Source organism: Antennarius striatus, chromosome 3, assembly GCF_040054535.1.
Source record: "Antennarius striatus isolate MH-2024 chromosome 3, ASM4005453v1, whole genome shotgun sequence".
Taxonomy (NCBI): domain Eukaryota; kingdom Metazoa; phylum Chordata; class Actinopteri; order Lophiiformes; family Antennariidae; genus Antennarius; species Antennarius striatus.
This window is the reverse complement of record NC_090778.1, coordinates 28,875,444-28,892,705: the sequence shown is the minus strand read 5'-3', so window position 1 is coordinate 28,892,705 and position 17,262 is coordinate 28,875,444. Positions and strand designations below refer to the sequence as shown.

Here is a 17,262-nt window from a genome sequence, read left to right as displayed (position 1 = left end):
ATTTCACAGTGTGTGGCCTCGATGAAGACGCCATGCTGGCAGATGGCGCCGTGTCACCGAATGGAGCAACATGTCTTTGATTTGAATAAACTGGTGAATAAACTAGGATAATAGTTGCACAATGAAATAATTTATTTGATTGGTACGATGGGGGCAGAAATAATAAACTGGCTGATGGGAACGCATCTGTCGTCTGGTGGTGTTTTGGACGTCTACAAAGAGGCTTTCAAGTTTTGTGCTCAGGCAAACGTCCGTCCTAATGTTACCGCTAAGCTAATCCATTTCTCTTTATCTTACGTTTATCTGATTACAGTAATGACATGTGATGATTGGAGGGAGAACCAACTGTCAGAAGCCGTGACCCGTGGATACATCCATGTAATGATCGTCGTTTAGTGAAGCACAACCTTAATCTGGTTAAAACGCCCAAATTGGATCTCCAAACTTATTGCGAAGGAATACACCCACGAGTGGATGTGGCGTAGTCGCTGCAGCGACATCAATTAGCATATTTAGCTTTGGTAGAGCTTGATGATGGTGCTTTTATAACAACCCAGTGATGCATTCAGGGGCTCAGAAATGTACCAGACAAATGATTGCATGACTTTTTCCATTTGTTGTGTGGAGCAGCTTTTATTCTAACTATGTGTTTCTTTATTCCAACTAATTTACATCCAAATAAACAAAGACCCAACAAAACGTCTCTGAGTATTATGTGACCTCAAAATGTGTTTTCCATGTCTGATTTAATATTTGATGTTTCCCACCGTCAACTAAACATTTGTTTGTGTGACGTCACACGAATGAAAGCAGATTCATTCATGCATTTATCCGATCGTGTCCACCACATCAGGTTTCTTTCTTTAATCTTTAATTTTGAATAAATATTTTTGTGTGATTGTTCTGTCATCACGTGGTTGCTTTACAGCTGCTCCCTTATATTACTGCAAATAAAAAGACAAAAAATTCAAGATTTTCAATCAGGTGCTCATTTTTCTGATTGTTACGATCAGACACGACTGACGTCACCCCTGGGCGGAGTCTCGTTGATATCAGACGCGATCCTCTCAAATCAAACACACATCATTTTCATTTTGCTATAAATGAGTTTGTTTTTATTGATTTCGACCAGTAAAGACAACGGAAGTGACTTTGCGTGAGGACAGAGCGCTGCTGCTTTATTGGTCAATGATTTGTTGGTGACGTACCCGGAAGTATGTACTTCCGGCAGCGCGCGCGGGTTGAAGTCCACCGCTGGACAGGTGGACAGCCGGAGCGGAGACCCGTTAGCAGGTGAGCTAGGTCCTCCTCCTCGGGACGCGCGTGCCTTCCGGTCAGTGTACAGGTAATAGTACCAGGTTAAATACCAGCTGGTCGGCAGGTGACGTCAACAGGTGACCAGAATGAAGATGTCAATCAATTGAACATGTTAGCTGTCATAGTGGTGACGTCACGTCGTTAAAGGGCTATCCGGTAGCGCCAAATATGGACAATTCCGTACTGAGATAATAAAGTATTTAAAAAAAAAATAAAGTTACTCAGAGCTAATGTACACAGCCCCTAATGCTAATGCTAATGCTACTGCTGAGTCATTATCTGTTGGCTAAAGTCACCATTAGCATAATGAGGACAGTGCTAATTAACTAGCACCCTGTCAGATTAGGAGGCTGTTTTTAGTTTTATTAACAAGAAATGCAACCATAAATAATAATAATAATAATTATTATTATTATTGTTGTTGTTATTATTATTATTATTATTATTATTGTTGTTGTTGTTATTGTTATTATTATTGTTGTTGTTATTTTTATTATTATGTGGACATGTGTGTTAAATAACCGTCGGAGATGCTAGCTAGCTGACTTGTTATAAATAACACCTTAAGTCTTTTTTCCTCCTCTTGCATTGATCACTGGGACTCGGTTTTCAATCTGAGGTTCAGGGACCAAAGGGAGCCTTTAGTGTTTGTTTCTCCAGAAGAAGGAAGCAAAGAACTTTAATTTATTAGGAGTTGGAACAAGAAAACATTAAAAAAAAACAAAGTTGACTTCTTAGATGTTGGTTTTATTGTGAGCCAGTATTGATTCTGAACACTAGAATGAAGGCGACGAGCCGTCACACATCGGCGTACGGGAGGTTTTGGGTTCCCTTCCCCTAAAGACATGCTTAACACACATTACCTGACATCAGGTCCAGGTTTTAGTAAAACATTTACTGTTTTATAGTTATATATATAATATGTAACGTACCGACACGTGACGATGTAGAACATGTGGGGGTACCTTCCTGGGGGGGCTGGAAATAAGTTTGGATGGATTTTTCTCTGGCCTGTCTGGACGAGCCTCTAAGCCTTAATTCTGTGGCGGAAAACAAAGATCTTTTTGAACAAATTGATGCTACAAAGAGATCCTTCATTCTATTAGCTAATTTGCTATCCTGCTTCATTTGAATAAGTACAGCTATCTAACATTTGTTAAAGAGACAGCTGTTTCTGGAGCAAATCCCTTAATTTGATCAGCTTAATTGCAATAGATTTCGTAAACATCAAGATTGAATGCAGCAACTTTGTCAGTTAGTACGAGAATGCTTTAAAGCTAATCTAATAAAAGTGCGTAAGGCAGCCATTGCAAAGCCACTTAGCCTGTAAAAGGCTTGCATACCCATTAAGCAAAAATTCCCTTGGACAGGCATAGATAGCAATTGATTGGGACTTCCTTGAAAATATGTGATCGCCCCTTGTAATTTGTGATTTGGTGAAGTCACTGGGTGGTCTCCAGATGCCGTTTTGTCGCTGGTCTCACTTGTCATTTGATCCTGGATTAGGTGGCCACTTTTTCTTCAGGATCCTAATAAGCCGCATCAAGAAGTCAATAATGTGGTCGTCTGAGCCAAGACAAACCTCGTCCATTCTGCCGTAATGAGCCTGGAGGATGCAACGCTAATCCTGTTTCGCTCTGCTTTTAGCAATTATTTAAAGTTCTCAGAATTCGAGCAAACTCGCTTTTCAATCCGGCGTTTTAGTCGAAGTAATTGTGTGTTTAAATGTACTGCAAAAGCAAATGTTGCACCGGATTGCGTGATGTTCCCGTGAGGAGGATAAAAACTTGTGTGTGTTCTTAGAACTCAGACTGGAGATGCCTGACGTGAGCGGTGAGCCGCCCTCCAAGCCCCTCTCCTCGGTGGGCGTCGTCACGTCTCTCGCCAAGGTCCCCGACGGCTACTACGTGGTGAGTGTTTCAGGACGCAGACGGCGGTTTGTCTTTGAATGCAGCGCGGCTCAACAAGCTTATAGGTTTGAAACACCCTCTGCCATAAATAATCTTGGCAGCGTTCAGTTTTTACATCTCCTTCACTCCTCAGGGCCTCAAAGCCACAAACAAACGCAGGAACAATTGAAATGACTTCTGAGTCAAATCAGACATGGTGACCTCCACACCATCAGTCCATGTGATGTCAGACCAGGACTCTCCTCTGGTTCCGTCTGTCATTCCAGCAGTGCAGGTTTACGCATCTAAACGACAGACTGAAGCTTTTTGATTGTGTTGTGGTGGACTTTCACCAGCTGACCTGAAATCTGTTTGCTAATCATTAATCAATGAGGAACTTCCTGTATCAGGTGTTAAATAACGACAGCTGCCCAAATGAAATACATTCTGTCCTCAAATGAATGTTGTTCCATCAGACAAGCTTCTGTTTTTCATGTAGTGAGCGTCAGGTGTTGTAGGTCGCTCACCTGTGATGTGTGTGTGACGAGTGTGATGTCATCCTGAAACAGTGTGACATCATCTCACACGGATTGTCTCTCCTCCTGACGCGGTCTGAGGAGCTGAACCTGCAGCTGACACAGAGTCTGGTGAAGGCTTTGGTCATACGTGTAACATGCTGTTCATGTGTCGTGTCATCAGCTGGTAATGGGCTCGTTCCTGAGTCACTCCTGACGTTCTGATTGGCTGTCAGTCCTCCAGACTGAAGGCTTCATGATGGGTGTTGTTCGTCGTGGCGCAGCAGTCATTTCATTTGACTCCGTGTTGAGTACCTGAAACACTTCAGTGTGTGTGTGTGTGTGTGTGTGTGTGTGTGTGTGTGTGTGTGTGTGTTTTGCCTGTGGTTGTGAGGTGAATTCAGCTCAACAGCAGCTCAAGGGCGAACGTCTCTTCCTCCCTTTGTCTTCCGACTCAGATGTCTCCTCCCTGCTTCCAGCCTCCCCCCAGCCCTCCCCCGGCCCCCCAGTTTGTATGTCTTCCTGCTCCACCCTACACCACCCTGTTTGAGGCTGTCATGATGGTGGGTTGACTCCAGAGCCGCCGGCAGGAGTGAACAGAGAAGCTGGTTCCACTTCCTCCCTGCGGTTCCATCCGTGTGTAAATAGAAGGGATGTTGTGTTGGAGATGAGCTGCAGTCACTGGAGTTTAATGACCCCCCCACTGATCACATGACTCCGAGAGAGAGATACAAGAATGTGTATATGTATATACAGGTGTATATACACGTACATACTGTATATGTGTGTGTATTTATATACAGTAATTCCTCACGCATTCGCGCATCAACGCTCACGACTTCACCTCATCGTGGATTTTTGGTAGGCAGTCATGTGACACCGTACTCGCATTCTATTGGCTGACGGAAGGGCGCTACGTTCTGTCAGTCTCAGACTTCCATGAGACACAAAAGTGCTTTAAACCGTCTATCAGAGTGTTTTAAAGGTAATACAGGTAGAAGGTGGTTTAATATCAGTATGGGGGGGTGGGGGGTCAGAAACATTTAAATTACTGTAAATAGTAAGATAAATAGTTACTAGCTATATTGCACAATTTTGTGTTTGCAGGTGGTTCCTGGAACGCATGAACCACCAGTAATGAGGGATTACCGTATATTTAATCTGAGATTAAGTTAGGCTTGGACATCATTTCAGTCATGAAGCGCTTTTTGAGATTTTTATCCTCAGGATCCTTTTGAGATCGTCTGTGTCTCATTTGTCCGTCTGCAGACATGAAACCAACCCAACATTAGCGTTAGCATCGGTGTGCTAATGCGGCGGGAGAAGGGGAGGATGTGCTGCAGCTGATTTATTCCTGCCTTTTCCTCCCAGACTTCTTTGGGATTCCTGGCTGCTCGCCAAGCTTGCGCTGTCTTGATGTGGCCGATCAAAGCGATGATTATGTCTTTTGCTCTCTGGTAGGATAGCAGGTTGTTCCAGCGCCAGAGAGCGCCGGGCCGGATCAAACACCCTTCCACCGGGATCAGGGGTTCACTGAAGCCTCCACATCAAACGCCGTGAGCGGCGCTTCTTTACGGGAACGCAGAAGGGAGGTTCTTCTGACTCATTCATAAATTCACTGCTGACAAGTTCACCGGAGAACCAGTCTGGTCTTTGAGGAAGTTTGTAGTCGTTAAAAGTAGTTTCACATTCTGGAGAAGAACTTCTTTTTCTCCACGTGTTAAAAGAGAAGACAGATTGGTGTGTGCTAAGGCTAGAGCTTAGCTTAGCATCACACCTGGACAGAAAGTAGATCAGTCTAAACCCTGAATGTTCCCCAGAAGCTAACCGGCTATGTCTACGTGTTGAGCTGCTTTTTTAATGTCCTTTCTCTTAGTGATTAAATAAGATGCTAATTGTGATTAGTGATTAAATAAGATGCAGATTGCTGACATATTAGCTGGCGAGCTGCGTCCACGCTTTGGCTAACCAATGCTAATCATTTACATGTAGCTTCATGTGGTATCCGGTCTGACTATTTTTTGTTCTTTTTGTGCGTTGTCAGCTTCTCTTGTGTGTTTCCTGGACGTCTTGATGCTGTGATGTGTTTTTGTGAACGCGTTCATTACGGGGCGTCGACTTGTGTATTTAATGAATGATGTTAGTGGGTGTACTTCCTGGCGTAGCAGGAAGTACTAATCACTGTGTTCTGGATGAGTCTGAATGTCGCTAAGCTTCCAGTCTTTAGCTAACCTGTGCTAATCAGCCCCCCCCCCTCGTTTGCACGTCCCAACCTCAGTAAATAAAGCGAGAAGCGTCCCGTCTGTCAGAGTCAGCGCGGCGCCTCTGCGTCGTGTCTCGTGTGAAGTTCCTCCCAGTGATCTGTTTCATCACGTTCTTCAGGCTCTTCTCTGTCGTCTCTCATGTCCCCCACCTGGTTTCCCTCCCCAGGGACTTTTGATTGTGTGCCTGTACATCTTTTTATTCACAGCTGTGCCTCTCAGTGCTTCATAATAGCTTGCTGGTGGTGTCTGTCTCCAGAGATCCTTCAGAGGAACATTCAGCCCCCCCGGTAGTCTCGTTTGCAGGTGGGCTTTCAGATCACTGTAAGCTTTAGATTTTAGGAAGTGGCAGTCGGATCTGTCACTGTGTTTGGAATCAAATGAAACAGCCGTACTTCATCATCAGAGGCGGGACGCCTGTTATCAGACATGTGGCGTTCTTCTTGTTGTGGGGGGGGGACTTGAAAGTACAGTGATCCCTCGTTCCTCACGGTCCAGGAACCACACGTGATTAACGACAAACTATGTATCTTATTGTTTAGGGTAATTTAAACGCTTATTGGCTAACGGCCGGATGCCCTCAGCCAATAGAATGCGCGTACTGTGTCATGTGATTACCTACCAAAAGTCCGTGATGATGTGAAGTCACGAGCGAGGGCAGAGCGTATTTCACAAGAGCCTGACTTTACCCGCGCCGCGCGGTGGCGGCTGGCGTTTGGCATTCACGCCGCGTGTCCCCCCCCCCCGGCCGTGGCAGGATGATGCCTGAGGTGCCTCTTAGGAGGACCGTGCCCTCGTTACTCCTCAACTTGACTTTGGGCTTCTCAAAGCGAGCCCTTTGTTTGCGCTGACAGGATGCGCTGGCTACTGACCTGGAAAAAGTGGCCGAGACGGCTTGTCTTGTAGGGGGGGTGAGGGGGGTGATGTATGGGCTCCTTCTGGGACCTCTCATGGCACTGCTGCTGGAGACGCCCCACAATCCTCTGCTTCCACCCCCCCAACCCCCGTCCCGCTATCTATCTCTGCTCCGGTCTAGTCTCCGCTCGCATCCCATCTAGTCAGCGGCGGTTTCTCATGATCCCCCCCCCACCCCCCACCCCAGTCGCCGAGGTCATTCATCATTATTGTCAAGGGGGGTAATGTGTGTGGGTGGGGGCAGAGATCTATGACTTCTTCATTTGAATGAACCTCATTAGATTGACTCCTCTTTGTAAAGGATCCCTTTGGAAAGCGCGCGTGGCAGTTATTTAGGTGATTCCTGCGTGACGGCCGATGGAACGTGACGCCCGCGCCGAGCGATTGGAGGAGCCCCCGTGATGCACGTTGGGTTTTGCCTCATCATTCTGCCCCCGCGGCCCCCCACATTTACATAGCAATGCCGCGTTGGACCTTGAGCCTGACTCGTGGCGCCGACACGACGCAGGCTTGTTTTTTACGGACTCTCCCATCGTTTGCAGCCATGAATGAGCCTTTTGTACAAGGACAAGTGATTCAGACTGAGTTAGGCATGCACATAAAACTGCTGCAGATCTGTGATTTATCCTGAGAGGACTCGTCTCTTTAAATAATAGAACAAGCCACGCAGGAGGTGCAGGAAGGTGCTTAACGCTCACGTGCAGCGGGCTCAGCCTACCTGAGAAGAGCTCCAGGGATATTACAGATTTAAAAATAAGCTAATTCCACATTTACCCCAAACACGTTTGCTGCTTTCCCACAGACACACAGTGAAGTTTGGTTTCCTTATTAGAGCAGACCCTTGTCAGGGCGTCTTTAATCAGCCCCGTCCCCAGGGAGGGTATTTTTAGCCACCCTTTTTGGAGGCTAAGACTCCTTTACCCACACAGAGCACTAATGAGATGGAGCGCGAGCGTTGGCAAGCGTTAATTAAGGCGAGCGTGGAAGAGAGGAGGCGAAAGCAACACGCTCATGGCATACATACATTAACTTTATCCCACCTCCCGCATCTCTCTTTTTTTTCCACATAGGTTGCACAAACAACAGATGGCTCCGACGCCGACCTGTGGAAGGACGGCTTATTCAAATCCAAGGTCACGCGCTATCTCTGCTTCACCAGAGAAACTGTGAGTGGAACGTAAACTTCTGCTGCGCCCCGTTTTATTTTCCACAATATTCTGTGCTTTGATCAGCCGGCGTCCCGTCGACGGAGGCCGGCCTCGCCTCGCCTCGCCGCGCCGTTTTGAACTTTTACATCCGACGCATTTGCATTCCAGATGAGTAATCGCTGGCTGGAGTACTTTTCATGCTGCACGCCCTCCTGAGGATGTTATTTATGTTTATTCATGAAATATCAATGAGCTGTAATTTAACTATTCCAATTTATTCAATCAGCAGCGTCCCTGTAGAGGAAAGACTTCCCAAGCCTTGATTCTTGTGAGCACATCTACGTGTAATTGTGAATATTAAACCACTCCACGTGCGCGCCGGCGTCCTGTTATATATAGAGAGCTCCCAATTTGAGCAGCGCTGCCTCGTGTGGCTGGGATGATCTCTGGATGCTGGTGGGGCCGCTCCGGACCCCCGCCTGCAGCCTCCAGCTGACGTGGAGCTGCATGGCTGTCAGCTGCTCTGGAGCCATAAATACACCTGCTCACATCTCCAGCGTTATCAACCTGTCCAAGCCCAGGTGATGCAGCCGCTGCAGGCTGTCTGTTCCTCTGTCAGCGCGCATACAGCTCCATAACGCCGCCAACACACCCCGCACCTTTTAATTATCAGCATCCGCTCGCTATTTTAGGATTAATCAGGTTTATTTTGTGGAGTTTGTCCTTTAAAACCCTGCGTGTGCTCAGCCTACAGCGTACAAATAGCCTCCTCTAGCTGCTGTGTATTATCTTAAAATGCGTGTCCACATTGTTCTAAAGATTTCTGACACAAATAAAACATGACAGACCCATCAACAAAGGCTATTTTGTCTGCCAGTCAGCGGGGCTCCCGCTGTAATTGTCTATGACAAAAACAGATTCTGTAAAATTAGCCCCTGGATTACGTGGTGGGGGGGGTAAATAGTTTGTGATTTATCATACTCCAGGTTGGAGGTAGAAAGCCTCTCTTTGTCAGAGCCTGATGGAAGAAATCTCCCCAGCAAAAGGTGAAAACACTAAAAAAAGGCTCCATGCATAGTAATAACATCCATCCATATTCCTCCTTAAGTCAGTCTAAAAACTATGAATAAAAAATGTCTCTAATGGTAATGACTGTCGGGCCACTGCAGCAGCCACATCCAGCTTTTTTCGGACGCATCAAGTCACGCCTGGCTCGCCCCACTCCCTGCGCCGCTGTGTATTATTGCAATTTATTACGGCAAAAAATGAAAATGTAATGGGAGGCAAAGGAAGAGTCATGCTTGAAAATGTCAAGCCCACAGTCCCTGATTGTTTTTAACCAGTCCCGTTCTGTTGATTAGGCCGCCGCTCGTCTCCCATCAGCCACTGCTTCGCACCCAAAGGTTGAGAATGATTACGGGATTCTTTTAGCGCTAGAAAAAAGGCTATTAGAGAGTAATTACTTCAGCTAGTTTGTCAGCGCCTCTCTTTAGAGACTTCCTGAGCTTTTAGTAAATCATTGACTCCTATTATGATCTGAACGGGGGGGGGACAAACGTGAAGCTTTCTGTGTTCCAGGGGCGTGACGTGGTGGTCGACCTGAAGCTGATTGACGTTAAGGACGTCCTACCTGAGGGCTTCACACCTGTGGAGGAGACACTTGACACAAGTAGGGGGAAACGCCGTCGGCGGCGCCGCCTCCCGTTTCCTGTTGGCCGGGGTCCTCGGGGGCAGCTTTGCTGGAGATAGCGAGATGCTTTATGGGTGCAGGTTAGCTTAATTTATGGCAGACTGTGGGAATAAAATAAACATTTTGCCCCGGAGGTAGAAGAGAAGAGAATCGTGAGTCATTGTTTATCTCAGCTGGAGCCGTGCTCTTCTTTATGAGGGGCTTATTTATTTATGTATTTATTTGGGGAGAGGACGCGTGGATGGGGGTTATCTAATATTAATGAAATGCATTCCCCAATGCTTTAGTGCTTTTTGAGTGCTGTGTATCCCCCCTCTCCATCCACGCCGTGGAGATGTAATAATATTTTGGTGTGGGGCGTGAGGACAGCTGGTTTATTATTTTTATTATCATTGCATTTACTCTGCACTTCCTGCCGGTGCAGGGAAATAAATGAGGAGGCCGCAGATGCAATATAGGAGAGCAGGGCCGTGTTTTTGTGTAAAGAATGAAGGGAAGAGATTATGTTTTGTTTGGCTTTGTTGTAATTTAATGTTTTATTACTTCATGTGACTCCATGTTTAATGCATACACGTGACATTATGTATGAGCTTCTATCTGGAATATCCAATTCCACTCCCTGTTGTGCACTAAAGCTGATGGAGGATCAGCGGCTTCCGTCACGTCACCGCCTAAAATGATAAAAATGATAATAATGCGTGTGGATTTGTGTCCGGTTGTTTCTCTGATATTAGCCCGGCTCTGATTCCGGAGCCGGTACCGACTAAATGCAGGAGCGGGGTCGGTGGATGTGTGTATTTGTGGAGCGTCAGGATGTCCGTGGAGATGACGGGACGGGACGACCGGCTCCTGTCTGACACCCTGGTGTTTTCCTGCCTCATCAGAGGAAGCTGCCACGAGGAAGAGGAGGCTCTGCGTGAAGATCAGCCCTCACGCGGCAGCCGAGACGGCCGTGTTTGACATCCAGATCGTAGCCAAGTCCAGATACCATCTTGTTAACTACACCTGCATCGGGTGAGCTCTCAGCCAATCCCTGACGCCTGTCAGCTGTTACCTCATTTGCATGAAGGCTTTCTGTCCGTTAAAGCTCTTCCTCTTCACGCAGCGAGATCAACAACATGGGGGTGTGGTATCTGAAGGGGGACGTCCTTCAGCGCCGGTCCAGCCCTGCAGCCAGCGACGCCCCCCCCAGCGCAGAAAGGTAACCACAACGACGACACCGGTAACGGATCACGTGCCGATCGGGACAGTTGTTCTGCTCCCGAGTCCCAGGGGGCGCCGTCGGGTCGCCGCGGTGACAGGGGTGTGGTCACGTGTGGAGGAAGAGGAGGGGCAGCAGCCGCAGAGGAAGAGCCCCCCCCGATCGCTCCCTCCTCTTCCTCCGCCTCGGGGTCGCCGTCCACGCAGCCGGCTTCGTAGCGGCTCCAGATCAAACGGATCAATTATTCATGGCGGCGAAGAAGCGGGATTTCCACCGCAAACTGTAAACAAACAGGCGGGACTGGGGGCGGCGTGGGGGGGTTGGAACGCCCAGCAGCCCCAGAAGTGTTTGGTTCTTTGTGCGCTTGTTGAGATCTGAAGCTGTCGCTGCCAGGTGAAGGCGGGGCTAATCAGCAGAGCCAATCAGCTCAGAGTGTCTCTATAGAGCATGTGTCAAACTCAAGGCCCGGGGGCCAGATGTGGCCCTCCACATCGTGTCTGTGGCCCAGAGCAACAAGCAAGCGTTTTTTCAGTGACTGTAATGTTTGTAACTTGAACAAGTCATACATTCAGAGTTATTTAGCATCCAGGAGTCGTTACGTTCAGTTCACGTTACACTGAGCTACATTTCTAAGACAGTCGGTGCTAATTTATCGTTAGCATCCTAACTGTACCGTCTGATGCTAATCTAACCTTTAGAGGCTCGGCGGCTCAAGCGTGACCCCTAGTGGTGACACGCGGCGCTGAACTGCATCACCCCGTTTTTGTGTGTGTTTTGGAAGTGGACGGTCAATAACCTTTGATGTGTGTGATCGGCGGCGGCGCCGACTCGCTCGCACGCCTCCGCCACTCGTACACGTAATCCTCCATTCTTTTGAAGCCCACTTTCAAGTCGGCGCGGCTGGGAGGTTGGAATAAATTGCGCCTCGCAGCGCCTCGCGCCCCCCCTCCAGATGCCTGCTGAGATCACAGGCTGCTGTTTTTTGTATTAACATTAAAATTCCTCCCACAGTCAGAGAGTCTTCTTTTCAGAGTCTTTCCATCCATAACGCTCTGACACACGAGGACGGCGCCGGACGGCGCCGCCGCTCCAGCGTTTATCTGCCGTCCTCTCTTTGTAGTAACACGTGTGGGGACGGCCCAACACACGCGTGTAAATACCTTTAACGTCTCAGATCAGCTGATTTATAAACAGCTCGCTGATTGCTGGAGTAATCAGATTACTGCAGAGTAACTGCAGCATCGCCGCCGTACTGATTCATATTCAGCAGCAGAGGAGCGTCTCCTCCACGCCTCCTTCAGGCGATCTATAACAACTTTATGGCCTTTGGAGAATAGCACCTCTTAAATTTAAGTGCTCTTTACAGTCAGTGGAAAAGATGTTTTAAATACAGTCAATGTGTAAATTTTTAATGACCCTTATAATTTTGAAAGCTGCACTGATTCCTCTCTCAAACGTGAAGTGGCCTCGGGCGGGGGGGGGGGGTTAGACGTGTGTACAGACGTGAACCCGCCATCGGGTTTGTGCAGCGCTGCAGGCTGTTGCATCAGCACCACGTGCACACAGTGATTGCATCAAGCTGTGTGTGTGTGTGTGTGTGTGTGTGTGTGTGTGTGTGTGTGTGTGTGTGTGTGTGTGTGTGTGTTTGTGTGTGTGTGTGTGTGTGTGTGTGTGTGTGTGTGTTTGTGTGTGTGTGTGTGTGTGTGTGTTTTGTCAGCTGGAACGTGCAGGTGGAGGTGTTCTCAGACTGATTTACACTCTGTTAGGGCTGTTTCAGACCCGTCTGCTCTGCTTCCTCCACACCAGACTCACACCGACGGCTGAACAACTGCTACCAGAGTGCACTGAGACACTCAGGACGGGTGGGCGCTCCCTCTGGTGGGGGGGGGCGTCCTGCCCCCTGACAAACAACACATTACTCAGGCAGCAAAGGGGATGAAAATGAGATGATGACCTTGATCTTGAGAAAACTAAGTCAAGGTCAAATTTCAATTTAGGAACCAGATAAGATAGAAAGAGGGAGAAGGCCAGAGTGAGTAAGACCATAGATCAAAGATAGTGTTTGATCAATGACAGTAGATCATAGCACTAGCTTTGATCTTTGACTTATGCAAGTAGGTCAGGGTAACATTTTGAATTCAGGGGTGTCGCAGGATGTTGCAGTCTGAGACTGCGTTGGTTCTAGTTTTTCTTAGGAGAGATGGACCCTGTCTTTGTGCTCGTCTGACGTGATTAACTGTAAACTTAGATTTAATTAATTTTCTCCAGTCGATTAGCAGCTTCTCATTTTCTGCTACTTATCTCCATCCAGGTTGTTTTAATTAATGCGTGAATGAATTCTTATTCTGTACTCCTGGGGGGGATAATAACTGCAGGTTAGGCCGGACCCTGACACGTCCACATCCTCGGCGTTGATTCATGTCTGCAGCTCGATGTCGACCGCTCTGGTTCGTCCTGCGTCAGGACGGCCGTATCGGCGACGCCCTGACTCCATCCGGTCGGCCGTTTTAATACGTCCAGTAAAGCATCCCCCCCCCCCGGCCGGCCAATGCTGCCGTTTGTCCTCCTGATAAAACTGTCATTGTGAGGCTGATGTCTGACCTCTGCAGCGCCTGCTAGCATAAATTAGCCTCGTCCTAATATTGCAATTCCTTGGGCTTCACTCAGAATCAAGGTTTGTGACATTTCTCTTAGAATAATGGGCTATTGTACACACCGACGCTTTTTAAATCAAACGGCGCCGCGATAAAAGTGTCAGCGCTGAGTATCTTCTCTCCACGCTGCAGTTTGCTTTTGCTTTGAAGCCCAGAGAGTCATGAGTGTCACGATTGGCAGGCGTGTCAATACGCTTTGCACGGCGCCGCCGCCGCCGCCTCGCCGTGACACTCGGCGCCGCCGCTGCAGCTTTGCAGGAGCATTGTTTCAGCTGGTTAACCGAGTCTGGCGCTGCCGCACGCGAGGAGACGGCGTGACTGTCAAGCGTGTCACCTGACACATGCACCCGCTCGCAGAACAATCACTTCCTGCTCAATCTCGCTCATTACTTTGTTCACCAAAGTTTGTGGAAAGCGTCGGAGATCAAGCGCAGGGGGATTGGGAGCGGTGTCAGGAATGATCGAATGATCAGCGAAGATCTGATGGGCTCCGACTCGCCGGCTGATATTCACAGAGATCCTCTTTTCAATACCTGACAAGGAGCTTAAAGGGGGATAATGATGGGTGAGGAAGCAGCTCCCACAAAGCAGCTCCGTCGGCGCCGAGAGGAAGGTGTGGAGATGTTGTCACGGAAAGTCTGGATGCGTGTCAAAACAGCAGCTCCCAGCTCCCCTCCGCCTCGTCTTACCTCTCGTTCCGACTCCGTCCTCGCTGTCTCTCGTCTCCCTGCTTCACCTCTCTCTAACAACTCTTTCTTATTCCACACGGAGCCACTTGAAGAACAGCACACAACAGAAATCTGTTCATTCATGATGTCAAGTAATCCTCAGCGGCGCTTCACCGCAACACAACACTCTTGATCTGCGTTGTAATTGGGTAAATCTTTCAGGCCGCGTTCCCAGTTTTGCTGTAATTTGATGAAGAACTACAGCATAATTGAATATTCAAATTAGGAATATGTGTCAATATGGCTCTCCTTGCCTGAAATGAGGATTAATTGTTGTCAAAACTCCAGCGGCCGCTGTAATACGAGCCCCGGCACCGCCGTTGATTAGCAAATGCGTTTGCCATGTTTTTGTTTTAAGAATTAGTTGTCTAATTGATTTGCCATATGTTACCCTCTCCAGCGCACCTAAAATTGTATTTAGAAATCACCAATTTGGATTGAGACAGTTTTGTGTTGGAACAGATGGGAACGCCGTCCTGGAGGTCTTTGAGGAATCAGACGCTTCCTGTTTGCAGACAAACGTCCCGACGTGAAGAGGAGCGAACAGATATTACACTCGGGCGTCACGATGACGGGACGACTTTTAACTCTTCGTCCAGTTACATGTATTCATTTTAACATCGCGGTTAGCACGGGTTAGCACGCGTCCTGTTAGCGGGCGTCTGAGCGCGTAACGTCGTCGGCTGCTCGCGGTTCTACGGCGTCTTTGTAGTTGGTCGTTTATAATTAAGCATCATTTAAAACGTCTGTGGAGGCGACTCGCTCTCCCTGAGGGACACCTGCCTGTTCTGAACCAGTCTGTGGTGGAGCCTGGTGCCCTCTGCTGGTGGGACCCCCGCTGGTGCAGCTCTCATCAGGATAAATGTGACACGCGGTTGATGCGTTCCAGGAACCACACGCAAAAAACGAAATTCCGCGATAGAGCGACCAACTGTTTATTTTATTATTTACGGTACTTTTAACATCTATGCGTACGGTATCATGTGACTACTAAAAATCCGCGATGAGGTGAAGTCACGCGTGTTGATGCGTGAATGCATGAGGGGTTACTGTATTAGTGATTCTCTAGACGCAAACACGACCTCCTGTCCAGCGACGGACGCAGGCGTGAACAAATATTTTCTTCCCAGGGACTGAAGTCGTGTTTGTTGTTTGTTTGTTTGTTTGTTAATGGCCCCGCCCTCTCCAGCCGTGGTTTGTGGGTAAAACTCCAGAGATGTGCTGAGGACTGAGAATCCTCCCGTGGCGTCCATTAGCATTAGCGCCGCTAGATAACGGCTGCAGCTTCCTTTATTAAAGCGGCGCTCGGCTTCTCTTTATTTGCCCCGCTGCTAATTTAACAATGAAAATTCCGACGCCCTAAAGAAGACATTCAACCCCCCACCCCCACCCCCCCGGTTCTGTCTGCGCTCTGAGAGATGTGTACCTTCATTCCTCTGCAGTGGGATCAACCTTTGAAAGGTAAAAGAAGTCTGCGTGGAATATGGCAATCGTTCCCGTAAGATTGATGCCAACCTTTTAAAAATTCACCATTGGCCTGGATCTAACAGGCCAAACGCTGATGTAAATGAGGAGAGGAAAAGTCGACCCCTTCACTGCAAATAAATCTGAGTTGCAGGCTTCAGCCCATAAATACCACCGCCTGTCACCAGTCCTGTTTTATTGCTGCTGATGGGAATTATTGCATTTATTTATCTCATGTGAAGAGATAAGGCTTCAGGAGCCACAACTCAGGCGTTGCATGCTGGGAACATGCAGATCCCTCTTCTGTCTTAAAGTTTAGGGCTTTTGATTTTACCCCCCCCCTTGTAAACCGTGAAGAACTTCACACCTCGTCTCTTAGCGTCTCTGCGTCGTCCAATCAGAGGCCTTCCTCCTAACGATGTCGTCGCTGCTCTGCATTATCATTATGGGATCGTTTGTCCCCCCGGAGCGTCGTGTGTGCAGCCCTCTGGAAGCAGGGGACCCCCCCCCCCTGCTTGCTGTGGATTTATCGATCCGCGGGGGTGAGTCACAGGGTGTGATTCATGATCGCGTGATTGATGAGGATTTCAATCTTGTATGGTTTGTTAACTTCAACTGCCCACAAAGTGCATTCTGTGCTGTTTTCTGTAATACAAGGCCATGAAATAACCCCCCCCATGAATAATGGAACCTCTGGGTTCCTCCTGGATCCAGCGCCGCCGTTAAAGGTCTGCTGGAGCCTCCGGGCGGCTCTCACATCCGCCCCGTGTTCCTGTCCCAGCAGGGAGCGTCTGTGTGTGTTCACGTGTAGTCGACACGCACACGCGTGTCGTGTGTTTGACGTGACGGTGATCAGTCCTCTGACGGGTTTCACTTCTGGCTGCAGGAGGACGGACGAGAAGTCGGACTACGAGCGGCAGAGCAGCGGGAGCTACGCCACCACAGGTAGGCGGAGTCACGCAGGTGTTACACAGGCGTTACACAGGTGTTACACAGGCGTTACACAGGCGTTACACAGGTGTTACACAGGTGTTACACAGGCGTTACACAGGTGTTACACAGGTGTTACACAGGTGTTACACAGGCGTTACACAGGTGTTACACAGGTGTTACACAGGCGTTACACAGGTGATACACAGGTGTTACACAGGTGTTACACAGGCGTTACACAGGTGTTACACAGGTGTTACACAGGCATGTAACACCTGTGTAACACCTGGTGCAGGACAAGCCGGCCCAGTAATCCCTCGTTATTCGCGGTTACTGCAAGTATCGAGGGATTACCGCAAGAAACGAAATTCCATGATAAAGCGACAAACTTTATTATTTCTGGTAATCTAAACGTGTCCGACCCCCCCATGCTGATGTTAAACCACCTTCTGTCTGTTTTCTTTAAAACACTCTGACAGACTGAACCTTTAAGTGTTTCTTTAACACACGCTGCGTCTGTCAGTCTCAGAATGCAGCTCACTTCCTGATG

The 17,262-nt window shown here is 48.3% G+C and overlaps 1 protein-coding gene across 1 annotated transcript in view; it reads left to right on the top strand.

Annotated features, from left to right (window-relative positions):
- The first annotated feature begins 1,205 nt into the window (after positions 1-1,205).
- LOC137592030 (multivesicular body subunit 12B-like) overlaps positions 1,206-17,262 on the top strand; it is a 41,459-nt gene continuing 25,402 nt past the window's right edge. Inside the window, exons 1-7 of the mRNA XM_068309870.1 lie at positions 1,206-1,293; positions 3,121-3,227; positions 7,968-8,063; positions 9,624-9,714; positions 10,620-10,749; positions 10,841-10,936; positions 16,669-16,727. Coding sequence (XP_068165971.1) covers positions 3,135-3,227; positions 7,968-8,063; positions 9,624-9,714; positions 10,620-10,749; positions 10,841-10,936; positions 16,669-16,727 — 565 coding nt within the window. The 5' untranslated portion in view covers positions 1,206-1,293; positions 3,121-3,134. The remainder of the gene's footprint in view (positions 1,294-3,120; positions 3,228-7,967; positions 8,064-9,623; positions 9,715-10,619; positions 10,750-10,840; positions 10,937-16,668; positions 16,728-17,262) is intronic.